This window comes from Hyaena hyaena, unplaced genomic scaffold, assembly GCF_003009895.1.
Source record: "Hyaena hyaena isolate Hyena2069 unplaced genomic scaffold, ASM300989v1 scaffold_155, whole genome shotgun sequence".
Lineage (NCBI taxonomy): Eukaryota > Metazoa > Chordata > Mammalia > Carnivora > Hyaenidae > Hyaena > Hyaena hyaena.
The window spans coordinates 2,911,069-2,927,841 of NW_024080787.1; the positions used below are offsets into that span (position 1 = coordinate 2,911,069).

Genomic DNA, 16,773 nt, shown 5'->3' on the forward strand with positions numbered 1-16,773 from the left:
TGCCAATGGGCAGGGGTCGGTCGCACTGAAGGGACAGGAGGCTCTATATCTCAAGATCGAACTCAAGTTTTGTTAATAGGGAACCATGCCGAGCAAAATTTTGCAGTAACTTTAAAGCAGGAATTTATTCTTTGTCTTCAAATAAAAATGGTCCCCAAAGCCAAAGGATGGAATAAGTAGGATGTGCTTAAATCCAAAGGCTAAGACGATTCACCTTTTAATTTATATCCAAGTGGATAAAAGTAATCACACATTAAAAGTCTAAATAAAAATAACACAATCTTAGAAAAGTTAAAAGCATATTCTTTCAGCATTTTGAAAAGGAAAAAGTTATTTTTAAAAGTTTTAAAGGTAATTGGTATAAATAGATCCAGTAGTATAGCAGTGAAGTACAAAACAACGGAATAATCCGTTGTTGTCGGCATATGATGTGTAGTGGCTGGTGGAATCTTGATTTATGTAAAGCAACCTGTATTTATATTTCCTTTTTTTTTTTTAATGTTAATTTAGCTTTGAAAGAGAGAGAGACAGAACATAAGCAGGGGAGGGGCAGATAGAGCTGGAGACAGAGAATCCGAAGCAGGTTTCAGCCTCTAAGCTGTCAGCACTGAGCCCACTACAGGGCTCAAACCCACAAATTGGAAGGTCATGACCTGCGCCAAAGTCAGAGCCTCAACTGACTGAGCCACCCAAGCACCCCTATATTTCCTTTTTGTAGTTTCTGTAAGGTCCTGTTTTTTGTTTTGTTTTTAAGAAAGCTGAAAATAACTCTTGGACAAAATGAAAATCAGCATAATACTCTTTACAGCTCTGCATAGTTACAGGTTGGGTGGTTTTTTTTTTTTTAAGTTTATTTATTTTGAGAGAGAAAGTGAGCGTGAGCAGGGGAGGGGCAGAGAGAAGTAGAAAGAGAGAGAGAAACCCAAGCCGACAGAACGGAGCCTGACAGGGACTCATCACGACCTGAGCCCAAATCAAGAGGTGGATGTTCAACCGACTGAGCCACCCAGGTGCCCCTCCACTTTCTTTTTTTAATGCCCATCCATTTTTGAGACAGAGACAGAGAGTGAACAAGGGTAGGGCAGAGAGACAGAATCTGAAGCAGGTTCCAGGTTCTGAGCTGTCAGCACAGACAGCTCAATGCGGGGCTCGAACTCACAAACTGCAAGATCAGGACCTGAGCCAAAGTTGGACGCCCAGTCGACTGAGCCCCCCAGGTGCCCCCAGAATCCATCTTCAAGATCCACTGATTATAAGATTTAGCAAGTCAGTGTGTCAAAGGTGGCTAATTGCCGTGTACTGCCTCTTGTCCCACATCACTTTCTTCTCCTACAGCCAGCTGTCAAGGTAGGCTTGTATTTCTTAGCCTCCCTTGTTGGAAGGTGAGGCTATATGCCAAACTTATTAAATGGACAAGAGTGAAAGTGACATAGGCAACTTCTGTGTCATGTCCTTAAAAGGAAATTGCTTAAATGTTAACAATTGGTGAAGCTAAGTGGCAGGTACACAGGTATTTGCTGCTTTATTCTTCCAAGTATTCAAAAAGTTTGATAGGGCCCCTGGGTGGCTCAGTTGGTTAAGTGTCCAACTTCGGTTCACGTCACGATCTCATGGTTCGTGAGTTCCAGCCCTGCTTCTGGCTCTGTACTGACAGCTCAGAGCCTGGAGCCTGATTCGGATTGTGTCTCCATCTCTCTCTCTGCCCTTCCCCATTCATTCTCTCTCTCTCTCTCTCAAAAATCAGTAACATTTTAAAAATGCTTAAAAAAATATTCAGAACGTTTGAATCTTTTTTTTAATAGAAAGTTGGGGTTAAAAATAGGAAATTGCTTACTTTCCTCTTCTTCTCTCTCCCCTTTCCCTGTGTTCCCATCCATGGGAAATGGATGCAGCGGTCAACCCCTTCAGTCACACAGGAGAAGCAAAACCCTACCTCATCCCTGCTATTCAAAGTGTGGTCTGGGGGCCGGCAGCTGTACCATCACCTGAGAACTTGTTAAAAATATAGAACCTCAGGCCTCACCCTGATTGAATCAGAATTTGCATTTAACCAATCCTGCATTTAACAGGATCCCTAGGTGATTAGTATGTACATTACAGTCTGAGAAGCATTCTCAGTGTCATGACAGAAATAAACTTTCTGTTGTGTCTATGGTTCTATGCACAGTACTTTAAGATGAACTGTCAGGGTGTCTGGGTGGTTCAGTCGGCTAAGCGCCCGACTTTGACTCAGGTCATGATCTCATGGTTGGTGAATGAGGGGGGTCGGTAGAGAGAAAGGGAGACACAGAATCTGGAGCAGGCTTCAGGCTCCAGGCTCAGAGCTGGAGAGCACAGAGCCTGAGGCAGGGCTCAAACTCACAAGCCATGAGATCACAACCTAAGCCAAAGTTGGATGCTTAACCAGCTGAGCCACCCAGATGCCCCTAAAAACACTTTCTCTGAACACAAGTGAGAAAATAAGTATTTTCCCAAGTCTTACTATTTGCCAAGCACTGTGTTAAGCTTCTAACACAGGATCTCTTTTACTCTCAGGACAAGGATACTATGTATTGCTACAAGGATTATTCAAAATAGTTGTCCTCTTAACAAAAACATTCCACCCCCCCAAATGGTCCCTAGTTGGTTTAATCAATTAAGGTCAGCTCCTTCTCTCTTGGCTCAGTGATTTGGGTAGCGTGGTTATCTGTCTCTTCTGCTTCTGTTTCACCAGGAGCTGCCTATTCTGAGAATCTGGTCTGTTCCTCCTCCCTCGGGCTGCAAGGCCTCTTCGGGTGTACTATTATTTTCCTCTTGCCTCCTCATGGCTCTTTACAGCCCTGGCCATGGGTCTAGCCGAGAGATTTCTAGAGGTACTACCCCTTGAGGAGAGCCAGCAATCTCTATTCCTGCAGATTAGCCACAATGCAAGCTGCCAAGCAGAGGCAGTACTCCAGGGAGCACATGAAGGGAAACCCTCAATTCCTGCCTCCTCTGCTCCAAAACTCTCTCCCAGCCTTAGAGACAGGGAGGTAATCAGGCTTCTCTGGGCCAGAGTGAGCATCCACATGGGCTACCATCCACATGGGCTGGCTCTGCCCTTCCAAGCCCTGGCTTAATCACTCTGCTAATTTTGGAAGTAATACATACTCATTGTTCTATGAATCTCCAAGGTCAAGATCTCTCCAGAAATCAAGGCATGTAAATTTTCACGTCTCCCCTCTGGTCCCCAGGTTCTCATCTGGCCCATTGAGGAACAAAGTTGGGTACTACTCCCTTATACCAATCCTGGGTGATAGTACGTACCTCGGGCCCTACTCACTAGTCTGTCAGTAGATGGACTAAGGTTGGGGAAGGGGATTGCAGGGGCCAGAGATTGGGTTTCGCCAGCAATACCCACACAATAAGGTTATAAACAGTATTAGTATTGCAACTAACAACTTTGTACAGAAACGTGCACACATTTCAGATTATTATTCTTTTCTTTATTGTATTACTTTTTTTTTAAGAGAGAGAGGGGCAGAGAGAGAAAGAGAGATGATCCCAAGCAGGCTCCATGCTCAGTGCAGAGCCAGACACGGGTCTCCATCCCATGACCCTGGGATCATGACCGGAGCCAAAATCAAGAGTTGGATACTCAACCGACTGAGGCATCCAGCTGCCTCCGTATTATTTCTTTAGGGAAAATTGCTTGAATATTGGATAAAATTATCTTTTAAGTTTATTTATTTTGAGAGAAAAAGAGACAGTGCAAGTGGGGGAGGGGAAGGGAGAGAGAATTCCAAGTAGGCTTCATTACTGACAGTGGGGCTTGAACCCACAAAACCACAAGGTCATGACCTGAGCTGAAACCTAGAGTCTAACACTTAACTGAGCCATCCAGACGCCCCAAAATTATTTTTAATTGGCCACATTTCAGTTTGGAAATAAACCCGTGCCAGAACAGTCTTACTAGTTTATTCTGACACCAAAAGTGAGAACGCTCCTGTCCCACAGCCTCACCAACATGGGGTATTATCCTTACCTCTCTGCATCTAGGTGAAAAGATCTCATCTAGGTGAAAAGATCTCATTATTTTAATGTGCATTTCTTGGTGAGTGCAATCACGTTTTCCTATTTTTAGTAACCATTAATATTTCCTCTTTATCTGATTTTCACAGATGTGTCCAACATGCTGTTTTGGTTTTCGTTTAACTGGGGGGTGGGTGATCTCCTGAGATAAACTTTTGAGAAGTGTGCATGCCCATGGTACGTTCTCAGAAGCACAACCGAAGGGGATACGGTGACAAGCAGGTCTCCCTCTTTCTGACTCTGAGTGCCAGAGCTCTCCAGATAACCGCTACTCCCAGGATGCTGGTATCCTCTCAGGGATCTTGTTTACATGAACAAGCGACATGATATTTTCACAAATAAAAAGCAAGTTTGAGTGACAGAAGGGCTGAGCTTAAGATACTGGATTCTTTTCCTTACTTTTCCCCGTACTTAAAGAGACCTGGGCACCATGCCAGGAGCAGCGGGTACAAATGGTGACTGAGATGCCTTCTCTGCCTTTGAGAATATGTAGGATTACAAGATGGTCTGATAAGGATTTCCAGAGAGGTAGTTACACAGGACGATGGGACTTGAAAGTCATGACCCTGAGATCAAGACCCGCGCTGAGATCAAGAGTGGGACACAGCTAGGGGTACCTGGGTGGCTCAGCTGGTTAAGCATCTGACTCTTGATTTGGGCTGTCAGGATCACAGTTTGTGAGTTTGAGCCCTGCTCTGGGCTCTGTGCTGACAGCATGGGGCCTGCTTGGGATTCTCTCTCTCCCTCTTTCTCTGCCCCTCCCCCAGTCATATTTGCTCTCTCACTCTCAAAATAAATAAATAAACATTCTGAGAAAAAGAAAGTCGGACGCTTAACCAACTGAGCCACTCAGGAGCCCAGGACAGTGGGACTTTTAAAACAAACTGTGAGTGAACACATACTTGCTAGGTGTCTGTCATGTGCTCCACCCTGTATCACAGCTCTTCCTGAGGGTCCTTGGATGCTTCCCAACAAGCACACAGAAGTAGGCATGTTTGTCCCCATTTTACAGACCGTGACACCTTCTCTAGGATCACACTTTCCTGACCCACCCAGGAGGAGAGCCGGGTTTCCAAAAGCAGGCTTTCCATGAAGACCCTGCAAACATTTTACCAAGGGTCCCAGGAGCAGAAACCTTGTTCATGAATAAGCCTACAGATGGTAAGCTTACTCACCAGAATCTGCTTGGCCTGAGAGGACTCTGGACCATTCTGGGAGCACTCTCAGGAGAGGAAAAGCTCCATGAGACTGGCTTGAGGTGGGGGAGATTATTCTGATTCATAGCCAGGGCTTATTAACATTTTCATGGGTCAAAGCCACTACCACCAAGAACCAAATATTTTGCTCCCAGAGAAACTGCCTTCTGCTGTACAGTGCTGCAAGCATGTCCACTGAGTTACCAAGGATGCTGCGGCTTGCTGCCACAGAACCAAGAAAGAGGTAGCAGAGAACAATCACTGGCCACTTGGCCTGGTCTCAGAGGGTCAGGCCAGCGTACTGGGAGAGTCTGGTTCTCCATTTATTTATTTTTTTTTAATGTTTTTATTTATTTCTAGGAGAGAGAGAGAGACAGCGTGAGCAGGGGAGGGTCAGAGAGAGAGGGAGTCACAGACTGAAACAGGCTCCAGGCTCTGAGCTGGCAGTCAGCACAGAGCCCGACGCGGGGTTCGAACCCACGAACCGCGAGATCATGACCTGAGCGAAAGTCAGACGCTTAACTGACTAAGCCACCCAGGCGCCCCTGGTTCTCCATTTATATCATCAGTGTACCCTAAGACTGGGGTTACAGCTCAGACTCACAAAGACTGAGGCTGAAGCCAAATACTGGGTCACGTGTTTATGGTTAAGGGTCACTGGAATCCTCGTATCTCTGCTACAGACATCTCTTCCTCTTTCAGTGTTCCTGGGAAGCTAAATTGCTAATCAGAAAGTTCTTGGTGAACAGGGTATACAAGGAACGGAAACACAGAATCTTAAGGGAGAGCTTCTCTGGTGTCAGGAATGCTTGCCCCACACGTTCAACGTTGCTTTGTCTGGGCAGTGCCAGGAGGGTGCCAGACTCTTGCTGACTCTTCTTCCTCTTGGTTCCACTCCGACTAGGCCCCTCTGGAAGCACATTTCTTTTCAGACCCGTAAATCAGAACTTGATGAACTTTCCAGGCTTTGCTTAAGGTTACTTCTTTTTTTGTATAGAAACATGATTTCATCTCCATTTTCTCAGTTTAATCCTCAAAGTTCAGCCTTAATTCTCCTCCCAAGTTCCTGGGAAACACATCACTTCAGGAAGCTTGGTGTGGACTACAACGATGTATCTAATTGCTAAAGGACAAATATAATTTTATTTAAAAACCTCTTCAGGGATACCTGGGTGGCTCAGTTGGTTAAGCATCCAAGTCTTGGTTTTAGCTCAGGTCATGATCTTGTGATTTCATGAGTTCGAGCCCCATGTTGTGCTCTGTGCTGGGAGCACAGAGCATGCTTGGGATTTTCTCTCTCCCTGCCCCTCCCCACTCACGTGGTTTCTGTCTCTCTTAAAATAAATAAATTGACTTAAAAAAAAAAAAAACTTTTCAATTATAAAGCTCATATTTTCTGAGCACTTCTATTATGCTCAGGTGTTATGTGACACAGTATCTCATTTAATCGTCCCAACAAGGACATGAGGTAGTTATCTTCATTGTTCCTATTTTGCAGCTATGGAAACTGAGGCCTTGAGAGGTTAAATAATGAATCCAAAATGTTAGAGTTGTTCAAGTGTTGGGAGCAATTTCAACCTACACAGCCCAACTCCAAACTCCTGCCTTAATTACTGTGCTAATTTTGGAAGAAATACATACCCACTGCAATAACAACAATATAGAGCATAAAGAGGGAAAAATTACCATTTGCCCACCAACCCAAGATGAACACTCAACATTTGCATGTCTCCTTATTGCTCTCTTCAGTACATTTTAAATGATCTTATTTTCCATAGTTTTGTATCCCTGTTTTATTTTTTGCTTTATTTTTATCTTACTTTTGAGAGAGAGAGAGAGACACAGAGTGCGAGTGGGGAAGGGGCAGAGGGAGACACAGAATCTGAAGCAGGCTACCAGGTGCCTCTGTATCCCTGTTTTTTAAAAATGCTTATTTATTGGGACACCTGGGAGGCTCAGCTGGTTGAGCATCCAACTTCAGCTCAGGTTGTAATTTCATGGTTCTTGAGTCCAAGCTCATCGGGCTTGCTGCCATCAGCTCAGAGTCTGCCTTTGATCCTCTGTCCCTCTCTCTCTGCCCCTACCCTGCTTGTGGTCTATCAAAAATTTTTTTCATGTTTATTTATTTGAGACAGAGAGTGTATGTTCATGAGTGAGGGTGGGGCAGAGAAAAAGAGGGAGAGAATCCCAAGCAGGCTCCATGCTGTTGGTACAGAGCCAAACACAGGGCTCAATCCCATGAACCATGACATCATGACCTGAGCCAAAATCAAGAGTCAGACGCTTAACCAACTGAGCCACAGAGGTGCCTCACAAGCTTTCAAGCCCCCTTCTTAATCTACTTGCTTAGTTTTGGTAGTTAGAAGGTCTAGGGAAGATTTTGTTTTGTCTCCCATTTCAGAGGTAGCCCTCTCTCTCTGGTTATTCATTGAGTTAATACTACAACTGCACTCTGGTCATTGGAAACTGTGTTTATATCTTTGTAATGAGACCAAAGTTCAAAGGAAAGTGCCACGACAGCTTCTTGTTCTTGGTGAAAGGGCCAGAAATCAAAATCAAGAGAATGTGAGCCCTGAAGGAGATATCCTTGATATAAGAATAGCATTAAATATAAGCCCAAAGGAAGAGGGGGAAGGAAAACTACTTGAGCACTACCATGATCCTATGATGAATGTGCTTTTAGTTTAGACCTCCATGTACCAGGCTGTTAGCTCTTCTTCCACATTTCTGCTTTGGATTGGTCTAGCATGTAAGTTAAGTTTGTCCTTCCACCTCTGCTTTCACCAACTTCCTCCTTCCTCCTGGGACCCCTAAATACCTCTTTTGCAACCCATTCCCAGAAGGGCTAGCACTTTGCTGTCAATAGATGTCATTTGTGGCAGATGCTCTTAGTTACCTCTTTTACATCTGTTCTACTTATTTCTTTTTCTTTTCTAACAGAGCCATGATTTTGTGAGAGTAATGGCCAAGGGAAGGTGGGCCCTTCCGCCAGTGCTAGTTGGTGAACCATGGTTGATCAAAAACAATTATGGTAGCTATAGTCTTTTCACTCTTGAGAATGACTGGTTTAGGATAGGTAGGTACCTGGTACAATGCACATCTGCATGTATTATATGGATTCCATTGCCACTTTCACCAACATGCTAAGAATGGCAGAGGAGAAATATGGAAGCATTGGGACTTGATGGTGTCACTGAGAAACTGAATTAACCAACCTTTACCTGTCCTACTTTTGAACAGAGTTTTGTTAGGTTTTCTGTTACTTGCACCTGAAACTATCCTACCTGGCTAATTCCTCCCTTTCCCACTACTTATTTGGCCAATTCCAATAATATTGCTCCAATAACCACGCAACCACTTCTTGAGTAACCTTTTAGCTACAGGCACATGCTTGGCACCAGAATAAGAAAATATACTGAGACTTACCCAGAGTTTTCTATTATCATCTTATCATCGTTTTTTTACCTTTGTATGTTGACACCATTGTAAACTGACAACGAATCTGAAACTACCCCATGAGAAAAAGCATTCGGAGCTCTTCGCAGCTGAGAAAAGCAAAATTGTATATTGACCAAGATAACACAAGCAATTAGTGGCAAAGCTTGGGACAGAGCTCAAGTTTCAATTCCAAATCCCTACACGACGGCTCTCAGTAAAGTGTAAAATATTTACAATGGGGCATGACGAATGTGAGGGATCAAGAGGCATGCGTGTCTCACGAAGCAGGCCAAAGGCTCTCTTCCCGCTTGAGGTCCGCTGTGGCTGAGCCCGATTTGGCTCAGCTGAGCTGCAGCCAGAGGCTACAAGAATACAACGGACGCGAGACTAGCGACCCGGCCGTAGCTGATCTGAACTCTGTCCACGCAGAAGACACCCCTTTTCATTCCACCGCCACACAGTCCGCCCCAGATACAGCGGGCTTGATTGCTCAGGCCAAGACTAGGATCTGCACTCCGGGAAACTCCCTCACCTCACCCCGTCCGGACCCGCGTTTCGGATCCACAGGGCACTGCCGCTCGAACCCACATTTCAGTGCCGACAGTCTTTTGGGTTCTGGAGTCTCCTTGTCTTGCTTTCCTTATTCCCTAAAAGGTTACGTCGCTCCGGAGTCACCCTAACTCTTCTTACTCTACCTATTCACTTACCTGCCGGCAGGTAAGCGGTCAGGAGCTCACCCGGGAGACCCAGGCAGCGGAACCGGAAATGCAAGCTTCGAGAGATGGATAAAAACTACATTTCCCAGCATGCTCAGTGAGCCATCTGTCCTCCTTTCACGGGCTCGATTGGTCAACGCACGAGAAGGACTGTCCCTTCGGGGGTAACGCTAGCCAATCACAGGGCACAGTTTCGTAAAGGCTTGGGGGCGTGCCGTTTCCGGTGGCTTTCCCCGCAGCTCGGGCTTAAAGGGGCGTGGGAGCCTAGCAGTGGGTTGGGCTATAGGTCTGGAGAGTCAGTGGGGCGTTAACCTCTGCTCGTTCTCTCCGAGTACCGGACACTTTCTAGGATCTCTAGTCTCACAGCAGTAGGTAGTACCTGGCCGGCCCAGGATCGGCCCCTCCGAGGCTGAGCCGCGGAGAGGAGCCGTCGGCTCAGGTTTTAAAGGGGTGGAAAGCGAGGGAGCCCTGGGAGCGTAGCCATTTGCAGCCAATTGGTCCCTCTGAAGGTTATTCTCTCCCCTCCCAGATCTGTCCCGAAGTCAGTGTGTCGACTTGAGGAAGGCATTCCCACCCCCCCGAGATGGCGTCCACGCTCCCAACAACCGGGGCCCAGGTAAGAGCTGGTCCCGTCCCGGGGTCCCCGTTCCTCTCGATATTTCCCTTCCTCTGCCCCCCCTCCTTTGGAAGAGGCTTAGGAATGCCCCCTCTCGGTGGGAGGGCTCCTGAGACCCCCAAAAGTCTTTTGACCAAGCTGTCTTTGTTCGTAGACCTGGCGCTTGGGAGAAATGGCTTATCAAAATCTTACCTTTCTGAACCACCAACTGGGAGCAGGGCCCATTGGTGAAGGCTATAACAGAGTATCTCAAAGTATCTTTCTGGAATGCTACTCCGACTGCAGATTTCTAGGGTCACCCCACACCTTTCGAATAAACACCAAAACAAACAAACAAACAAAACCCCAGGTGATTCTTAATCACATGGAGGCTCTATTGGTGTATAAGACTGGTGAACTGAACGAAGGACTGGGCCTGGATGTGATTCTAAAGAGAGCTTAGCAGTGACTGTCACGTGGAAGGAGGAGAGACTAGCAAGGAGTAGAAGTCTCTTCTAGAACTTCTCACAGTTCACTGTCTAGATCTTATACCACTGCCTCAAAAATTATGTCTATTTTCACTCAGCCATTTGCACCACTCCCCCGCCCGTCTTAGAACCCATGTATACACATCCTCAGCACTCAGAAACCTTTTACACAAAGCCCCTTTCTTTCTTCGTGGTCTAATATTTCTAGCTCTTCCCAGCGTACACTGAGTGAGGGGGTGGCCTTGGGGACTCTTGTCCTGAGATGGGCTCTCATGTTGTTTCAGGGACCAATGCTGTTTGAGGATCTGGCTGTGTTTTTTTCTCAAGAGGAGTGTGTGAGTCTGCACTCTGCCCAGAGGCCCCTCAGCAGAGACACTGCACAGGAGTGTTCCGAGGATATGGCCTTGATGGGTAAGGCAGTTGTTTTTCCTGCACTTTGTAATTTTGGTCAGTTCTAGGAACAGGATTTCATGTCTTATTCACATGTTGGTATGGGGCAGTGGGGCCCACCTCTAGGTGATCTGTGTGGATATGATAAGAACTTCCATGACAGTGCGATTTTCAAAGGATGAGATGATTTTTTAAGACAAAAAAATCCAATCTAGTACAGTGACTCTGGTTTTGCATGAGACATGACAGTACCTAGTAATCTTCCCAAACATTTGTTATAGTCAATTCACAGTTTTACTTGCAAAACCTCATGAGTGTAGGTTATTATCATTTGTTAAAGATTCAAAAATAATTTACTCCTAAAGCGGTGCTATGCCTTTATCACCTAAGGGGAATGTATACAGAAATGTTCCCATGCCTGAGTGGTGTTTGTCTCTGACTAGGGTTGACTATGGGAACTATATCATATCAGTTATAGCTATTCTAACATTCTTTCTACTATTTTTGCCATGTCAATTCTAGATCTGTTTCTGTTCATTGATTTTGCTCCTACTTATGGGTCATAGATTTCTGCTGCTTTACATGTCTAATAATTTTTGATTGGATGCTGGACATTGTCAGTTTTATGTTGTCAATGTTGGCTTTTGTTGTATTTTTTAAAATGTTTTTGGACTTTGCATTTAAGTTATTTGGGATCAGTATGATCCTTTCAGGGCTTGCTTTTTGCTTTGTTGGGGTGTATTCAGAGCAGCCTTTAGAGCAACCTTTAGTCTAGGGGTGATTTGACCTGCTGCTAAGGGAGTCTTTTTGAAGATACTACCCAGAACCTTGTGTGTTCCTCTTTGGCTGTTGGGAACATGAACTATTGGACTATTATGTGAACTCTGAAGCTTGTTCTGTCCCTTTTTGATGATTCTTTTTTCCAGTTGGGGTAGTTTTCGCATATGCACTTAAAAGTTAATACTCAGCCAAAGTCTTAAGGGGGCCCTATCTAGGTGCCCAGAGCTCTGCCTGGGCACCTGTCTCATCCCCAGTATTTTGCTGTCAAATTCTAGCCATCTTGGCATCCCTGAATTTGGTCTCCTCAAATCAGCAAAACCATGAGGTATCATTTGGATTCCTACACTGCACTGCAACCCAGAAACCCTTTCTAGGCAGTGCACTGGAGCAATCATAGGGCTGTTTCTCCAGAAGGAAAGGCTCCTTTTGGGGCGCATGGGTGGCTCAGTTGGTTAAGCGACCGACTTCGGCTCAGGTCATGATCTCACGGTTCGTGGGTTCAGGCCCCGTGTTGGGCTCTGTGCTAACTGCCAGCTCAGAGCCATGAGCCTGTTTCAGATTCTGTGTCTCCCTCTCTCTCTGACCCTCCCCTGTTTATGCTGTCTCTCTCTCTCTCTCTCTCTCAGAAATAAATAAAACATTTTTAAAAATCCTTTAAAAAAAAAAAAAAGAAAGACTCCTTTTGTATTGACATGCTGGCTTTATAAATTAAGAATATTTGGACAAATGTTAAAAAGGAATGTTTTGGGGGCACCTGGGTGGTTCAGTCGATTAAGCATCTGACTTCGGCTCAGGTAATGATCTCGTGGTCCATGAGTTTGAGTCCTGCACCTGGCTCTGTGCTGACAGCTCAGAGCCTGGAGCCTGCTTCAGACTGTGTCTCCCTCTTGCTCTCTGCCCCTCCCCTGCTCATGCTCTATCTCTCTGTCTCTCAAAAATAAATAAACGTTAAAAAATTAATAATAAAAAAAGAGAATGCTTGGGGCGCCTGGGTGGCTTAGTCAGTTAAGCGTCCGACTTTCGCTTAGGTCATGATCTCGCGGTTCGTGGGTTCGAGCCCCGTGTCGGGCTCTGGGCTGACTGCCAGCTCAGAACCTGGAGCCTGTTTCAGTCTGTGACTCCCTCTCTCTCTGACCCTCCCCTGCTCATGCTGTCTCTCTCTCTCTCCTAGAAATAAATAAAACATTAAAAAAAAAATTAAAAAAAAAAAAAAAAGGGAATGCTTTATGGCAGGCCCAGGTTTGTTAGCTATCCTAGGAGTGAGATTGGTTACTATTTAGCTGCTGTATGCCTGGCAGCTCTGCATTGATCTTTCCTCAGGGAGAGGTAAAGAAATTTTCAAGAACTCTCCTAGTGACAATAAAACTATTTCTAATAACCACAGTGTTTCTCTGCTAGGTAGAAAAATCCTCACTTGCTCTTTTTCTCTCTTAAATATGAACCCAAGTCTCTGTTCCAATTTTGGTTGCTCATTATTTATGTGGTGTCATTCAACATAAATGATGAAAAGTTCAGACTCAGGAGACTAACCGGAAACCCCCAATAGACCATGTGTACCAAGACTGCCCTCAGTTCCTATCCCACTGGACCCTGACTTAGTTATAGCTCTTTTCTCCTTCCTCCCTTCACTGGCTTACCTACAACCGGATCCCTGGGGAAGCCAGTAGAGGCTGCTGGCCTGATTTTGTATAGTGTCCGTGTCTGGGTTCTAGGATAAGCCATCCACAGTTTCTTGGTTCTCTGTGTAACTAGCTTCTTCTTTCCCCAGTACCGCTTGAGGGTGCTGTCTATATTTTGCTTTGTTTTGTTTTTATCAGCAGGAGCGGAAGGCAAGACTGAGATTACTCAGCATTTAAATCTAGACTCTACAGGAGTTGAAGAACTTGCCCCAGAAAACTCCTCCGTTGCTGTGCCCCTTCTCGGTTACCCAGAAAAATCTTCTGACACTGAAGGTAGAGACTCTGAAAGGAGAGGATCAGGTGGAACTCCTGCTTGCAAGAAAAGGTTCATAAGCCTATCGGTTACCATTGAAAACCATACCCCATTCATAGAACTTTCTCAGTGTTTGGGAACTACAGCACTTTCTGAAATTCTTGAATTTCCTAGGGAAGAAGCTGGAGATTTATATACATGTCCTGAATGTGACCAAAGCTTCAATGATAATTCATGCCTTGTTTTGCATCAGAGAACTCAGTCAGGACAGAAAAAGTATAAATGTGGTGACTGTGGGAAGATTTTCAATCACAGAGCCAACCTAAGGACACACAGGAGAATCTACACTGGCGAGAAGCCTTGTAAGTGTGCTGAGGGTGGCAGCAGCTTCCGCCAGCACTCACATCTGTCTCGGCACACGAATATCTGCATAAAGGAGAAACCCCACACATGTGGCATCTGTGGGAGAGGTTTTATGTGGCTCCCAGGATTGTCACAGCATCAGAAAGCCCATGCTGCCAAAAAAGCTTATGAATGTACCGACTGTTGTAAATGTTTTGGTCAGAAAACAAATCTTGCTTTGCACAAGGAAACGCACATGTCAGCCACCCAGGACCGGTATGCTCAGTGTGTGAAGTGCTCAGTGTGAGCAGCCCTCACACCCTGTCCTCCCCACGCAGGGCCATGAGGACGACTCTGAGGATGACTCTGAACACTTTGGTGACTGCGGGGAAAATTTGCTTTTGTTCTCAAAATTCAAACCCTTAAAATGTCCCGAGTGCATGATGACCTTCCTCCGTGTCTCTGAGCTTATTTCGCATCAGAGCATTCACAGAGGGGAAAAGCCCCATCAACGTAAAACAAATGCAGAAAGCTTTATTTTGGACTCAGAGCTTGCATGCCACCGGAAGAGCCACACAGGAGAGGAACCTTTTAAATGTACCACGTGTAAGAAAAGTTTCAGGTTGAATAGAAATCTTGTTACTCATCAGCAAACCCACAAGAAAACCACCATGTAAATATAGCCAGTATGCATTCCCACTCTGCTTTTCCATATCTGTACTGAAAACTGGGGAATAGTTGTCCTTTACATGCCAGGCACCTGATACACATTCCATGCCCTGCACCCCACCCTTGCTTTGGGTACTGTGATTTCTACTTTAGAACCAAGGGAGCATAATCACTGTCCCCGCCAGTGAATGAAGCCAGGATTCTAACTCAGGAACTCACCCACTGTTCAGATACCATTTGTATGAACCAGATAATGATACAGAACTTTTTTTTTTTAATTCAGTTTTCATTAAAGTGAAAGTTTTGCTGGAGTTCTTTTAATTTTCTTACATGGTTTGTTCACTTTTAGAAGGAGGAGAATTTTATCTTATTTTTTGCCAGGTCTGCAGATCTCCTGTCTAGGAAAGTAGTACATCTGTGTGTTAGACTTTTTTGGGGCTGTAACTGTCTGAATGTAACATTTGTTCTAAGACCTGATATTTCATGTGTTAATTTCTGAAGTGATTTGGAAGCTTGTATTTCTGGTATGGAAATAGTTTGGTGGTTATGATGCTAATTAGTATCTGTGGAGTTCCCTTTCTGAGAGCTGATGCCCCTGGCCTTTCTGACTCATTTGCAAAGAGTTTTTGACAGTGTGACTGCAGCCCTTTCTGGTGCTTGGACTCGAGTGAAAGATACTTGGTTCTCTCTCAAAGGGTTTACCTACCGAAGCACATTACCTGCCTCTCTATGAATAATAGTAACTGCTGTTTGGTGAATATGGTATATCACCTAATTTAATCTTCAGGATAAATCTGACAGAGAAAGGGCTATCCTTTTTTCATAAATGAGGGAACTGAAGCCCACAGAGGGTAAAGTCAAAGTCAGTACCTTGCCCAAGATGAAAAGAGCAATGTGTTGAGGGTGGCATTTAACCTTGGGTCCCTCTGATGCTAAAGGCTGTGCATTTTCTTCAATACTATTGTGTGGTGGCATCTGTGTAGAGGCTGCAGGCCTCTAGGGAGGCTGAGATGGGTGGACGAGGTCTGTCAGCATGGAGGCTTCCCCATGCACACGCACCCTAGAACCCCTCCACTGCCCTTGTGCTTCATTCCAAGCCTGGCTTACAGGTGTGGTTATAAAGCAACAGAAAGATTCCCCCAAGACTTCCAGTTCAAATTCCCATCCCTGTGATCAGATTAGAGATTGCAGACACTACAGAGTACAGTCCTTATGGTTTAAGTTGGGTTTTGGTTTAAAAAAATTTTTTCCTCTTCATCTCCAAAGAAAACTACATATAGAAAACGTTTAGAGTTTCACCAAACTACTTGACACCATGTAAGTCTTTAGATACTGCTGTTACATACAAATATTGGAGCAAGATACTGGGTTGGTTGTTAATGTTAAAGATTCAGTCAGTCTTGTAAGTATACAGTCATACACAATTTCTCTTTAAAGCAAAACTGATGGTGTACCTATCAGCAAAGCTGTTTTTATTTTTTTTCAAATGTTTTTTGTTTTTATTTCTGAGAGAGAGAGAGAAAGCATGAGTGGGGGAGGGTCAAAGATAGAGGGAGACACAGAATCTGAACCAGACTCCAGGCTCTGAACTGGCTGTCAGCACAGAGGCTGTTGACGTGGGGCTCGAACCACAAACCGTGAGATCATTACCTGAGCCGAAGTCGGACGCTCAACCGACTGAGCCACCCAGGCACCCCAGTGAAGCTGTTTTTAAATGGACTTTTGATCAGGATGTGAGAATGGCCTTATTCTACTTAAATAGTATAGAAGTATGACGTAAAATGGGGTTATGACTGGGAAACTCCATGAGCAACAATAGGCCTCTTTAGGAAAGTAGTATTTGGAAGATGTGGTTTTTCTACAGAACTACAGAACGGCAGATTGAGAAGTAAATATACAAAATGATGCTGGCTACTGCTGTAAGCGCTTAACACTATTTAGAGGCAAGAAACTATTCCTGGTGAGTAAGGGAAATGGAGACCCCCAACCCAGCTCACTCCTTTCCTCCCTTTTGTTGTTCTTGTTTCTTGTTTGCAGATCCACAGTTGACACCCTGGGCTCTGAATGTTCCGGTCACGCTTGACTCTGTTTCTGTTGTCTCCACTCAATATAAAACACGGGTCTGCTAGAGCTTTTGCGTCTTAAATTAAAAAGTGAAGTCATCTGTAGGTTTTTCT

At 44.9% G+C, this 16,773-nt stretch overlaps 1 protein-coding gene across 1 annotated transcript; it reads left to right on the plus strand.

Moving 5' to 3' along the window:
• The first annotated feature begins 9,934 nt into the window (after nucleotides 1–9,934).
• ZNF597 (zinc finger protein 597) lies at nucleotides 9,935–15,173 on the plus strand. The gene is given in 4 exon segments (XM_039239306.1): nucleotides 9,935–10,016; nucleotides 10,768–10,894; nucleotides 13,474–14,222; nucleotides 14,224–15,173. Coding segments are annotated over 4 exon segments (1,290 nt in total). The 5' UTR covers nucleotides 9,935–9,983; the 3' UTR covers nucleotides 14,605–15,173.
• The last annotated feature ends 1,600 nt before the right edge of the window (nucleotides 15,174–16,773 follow it).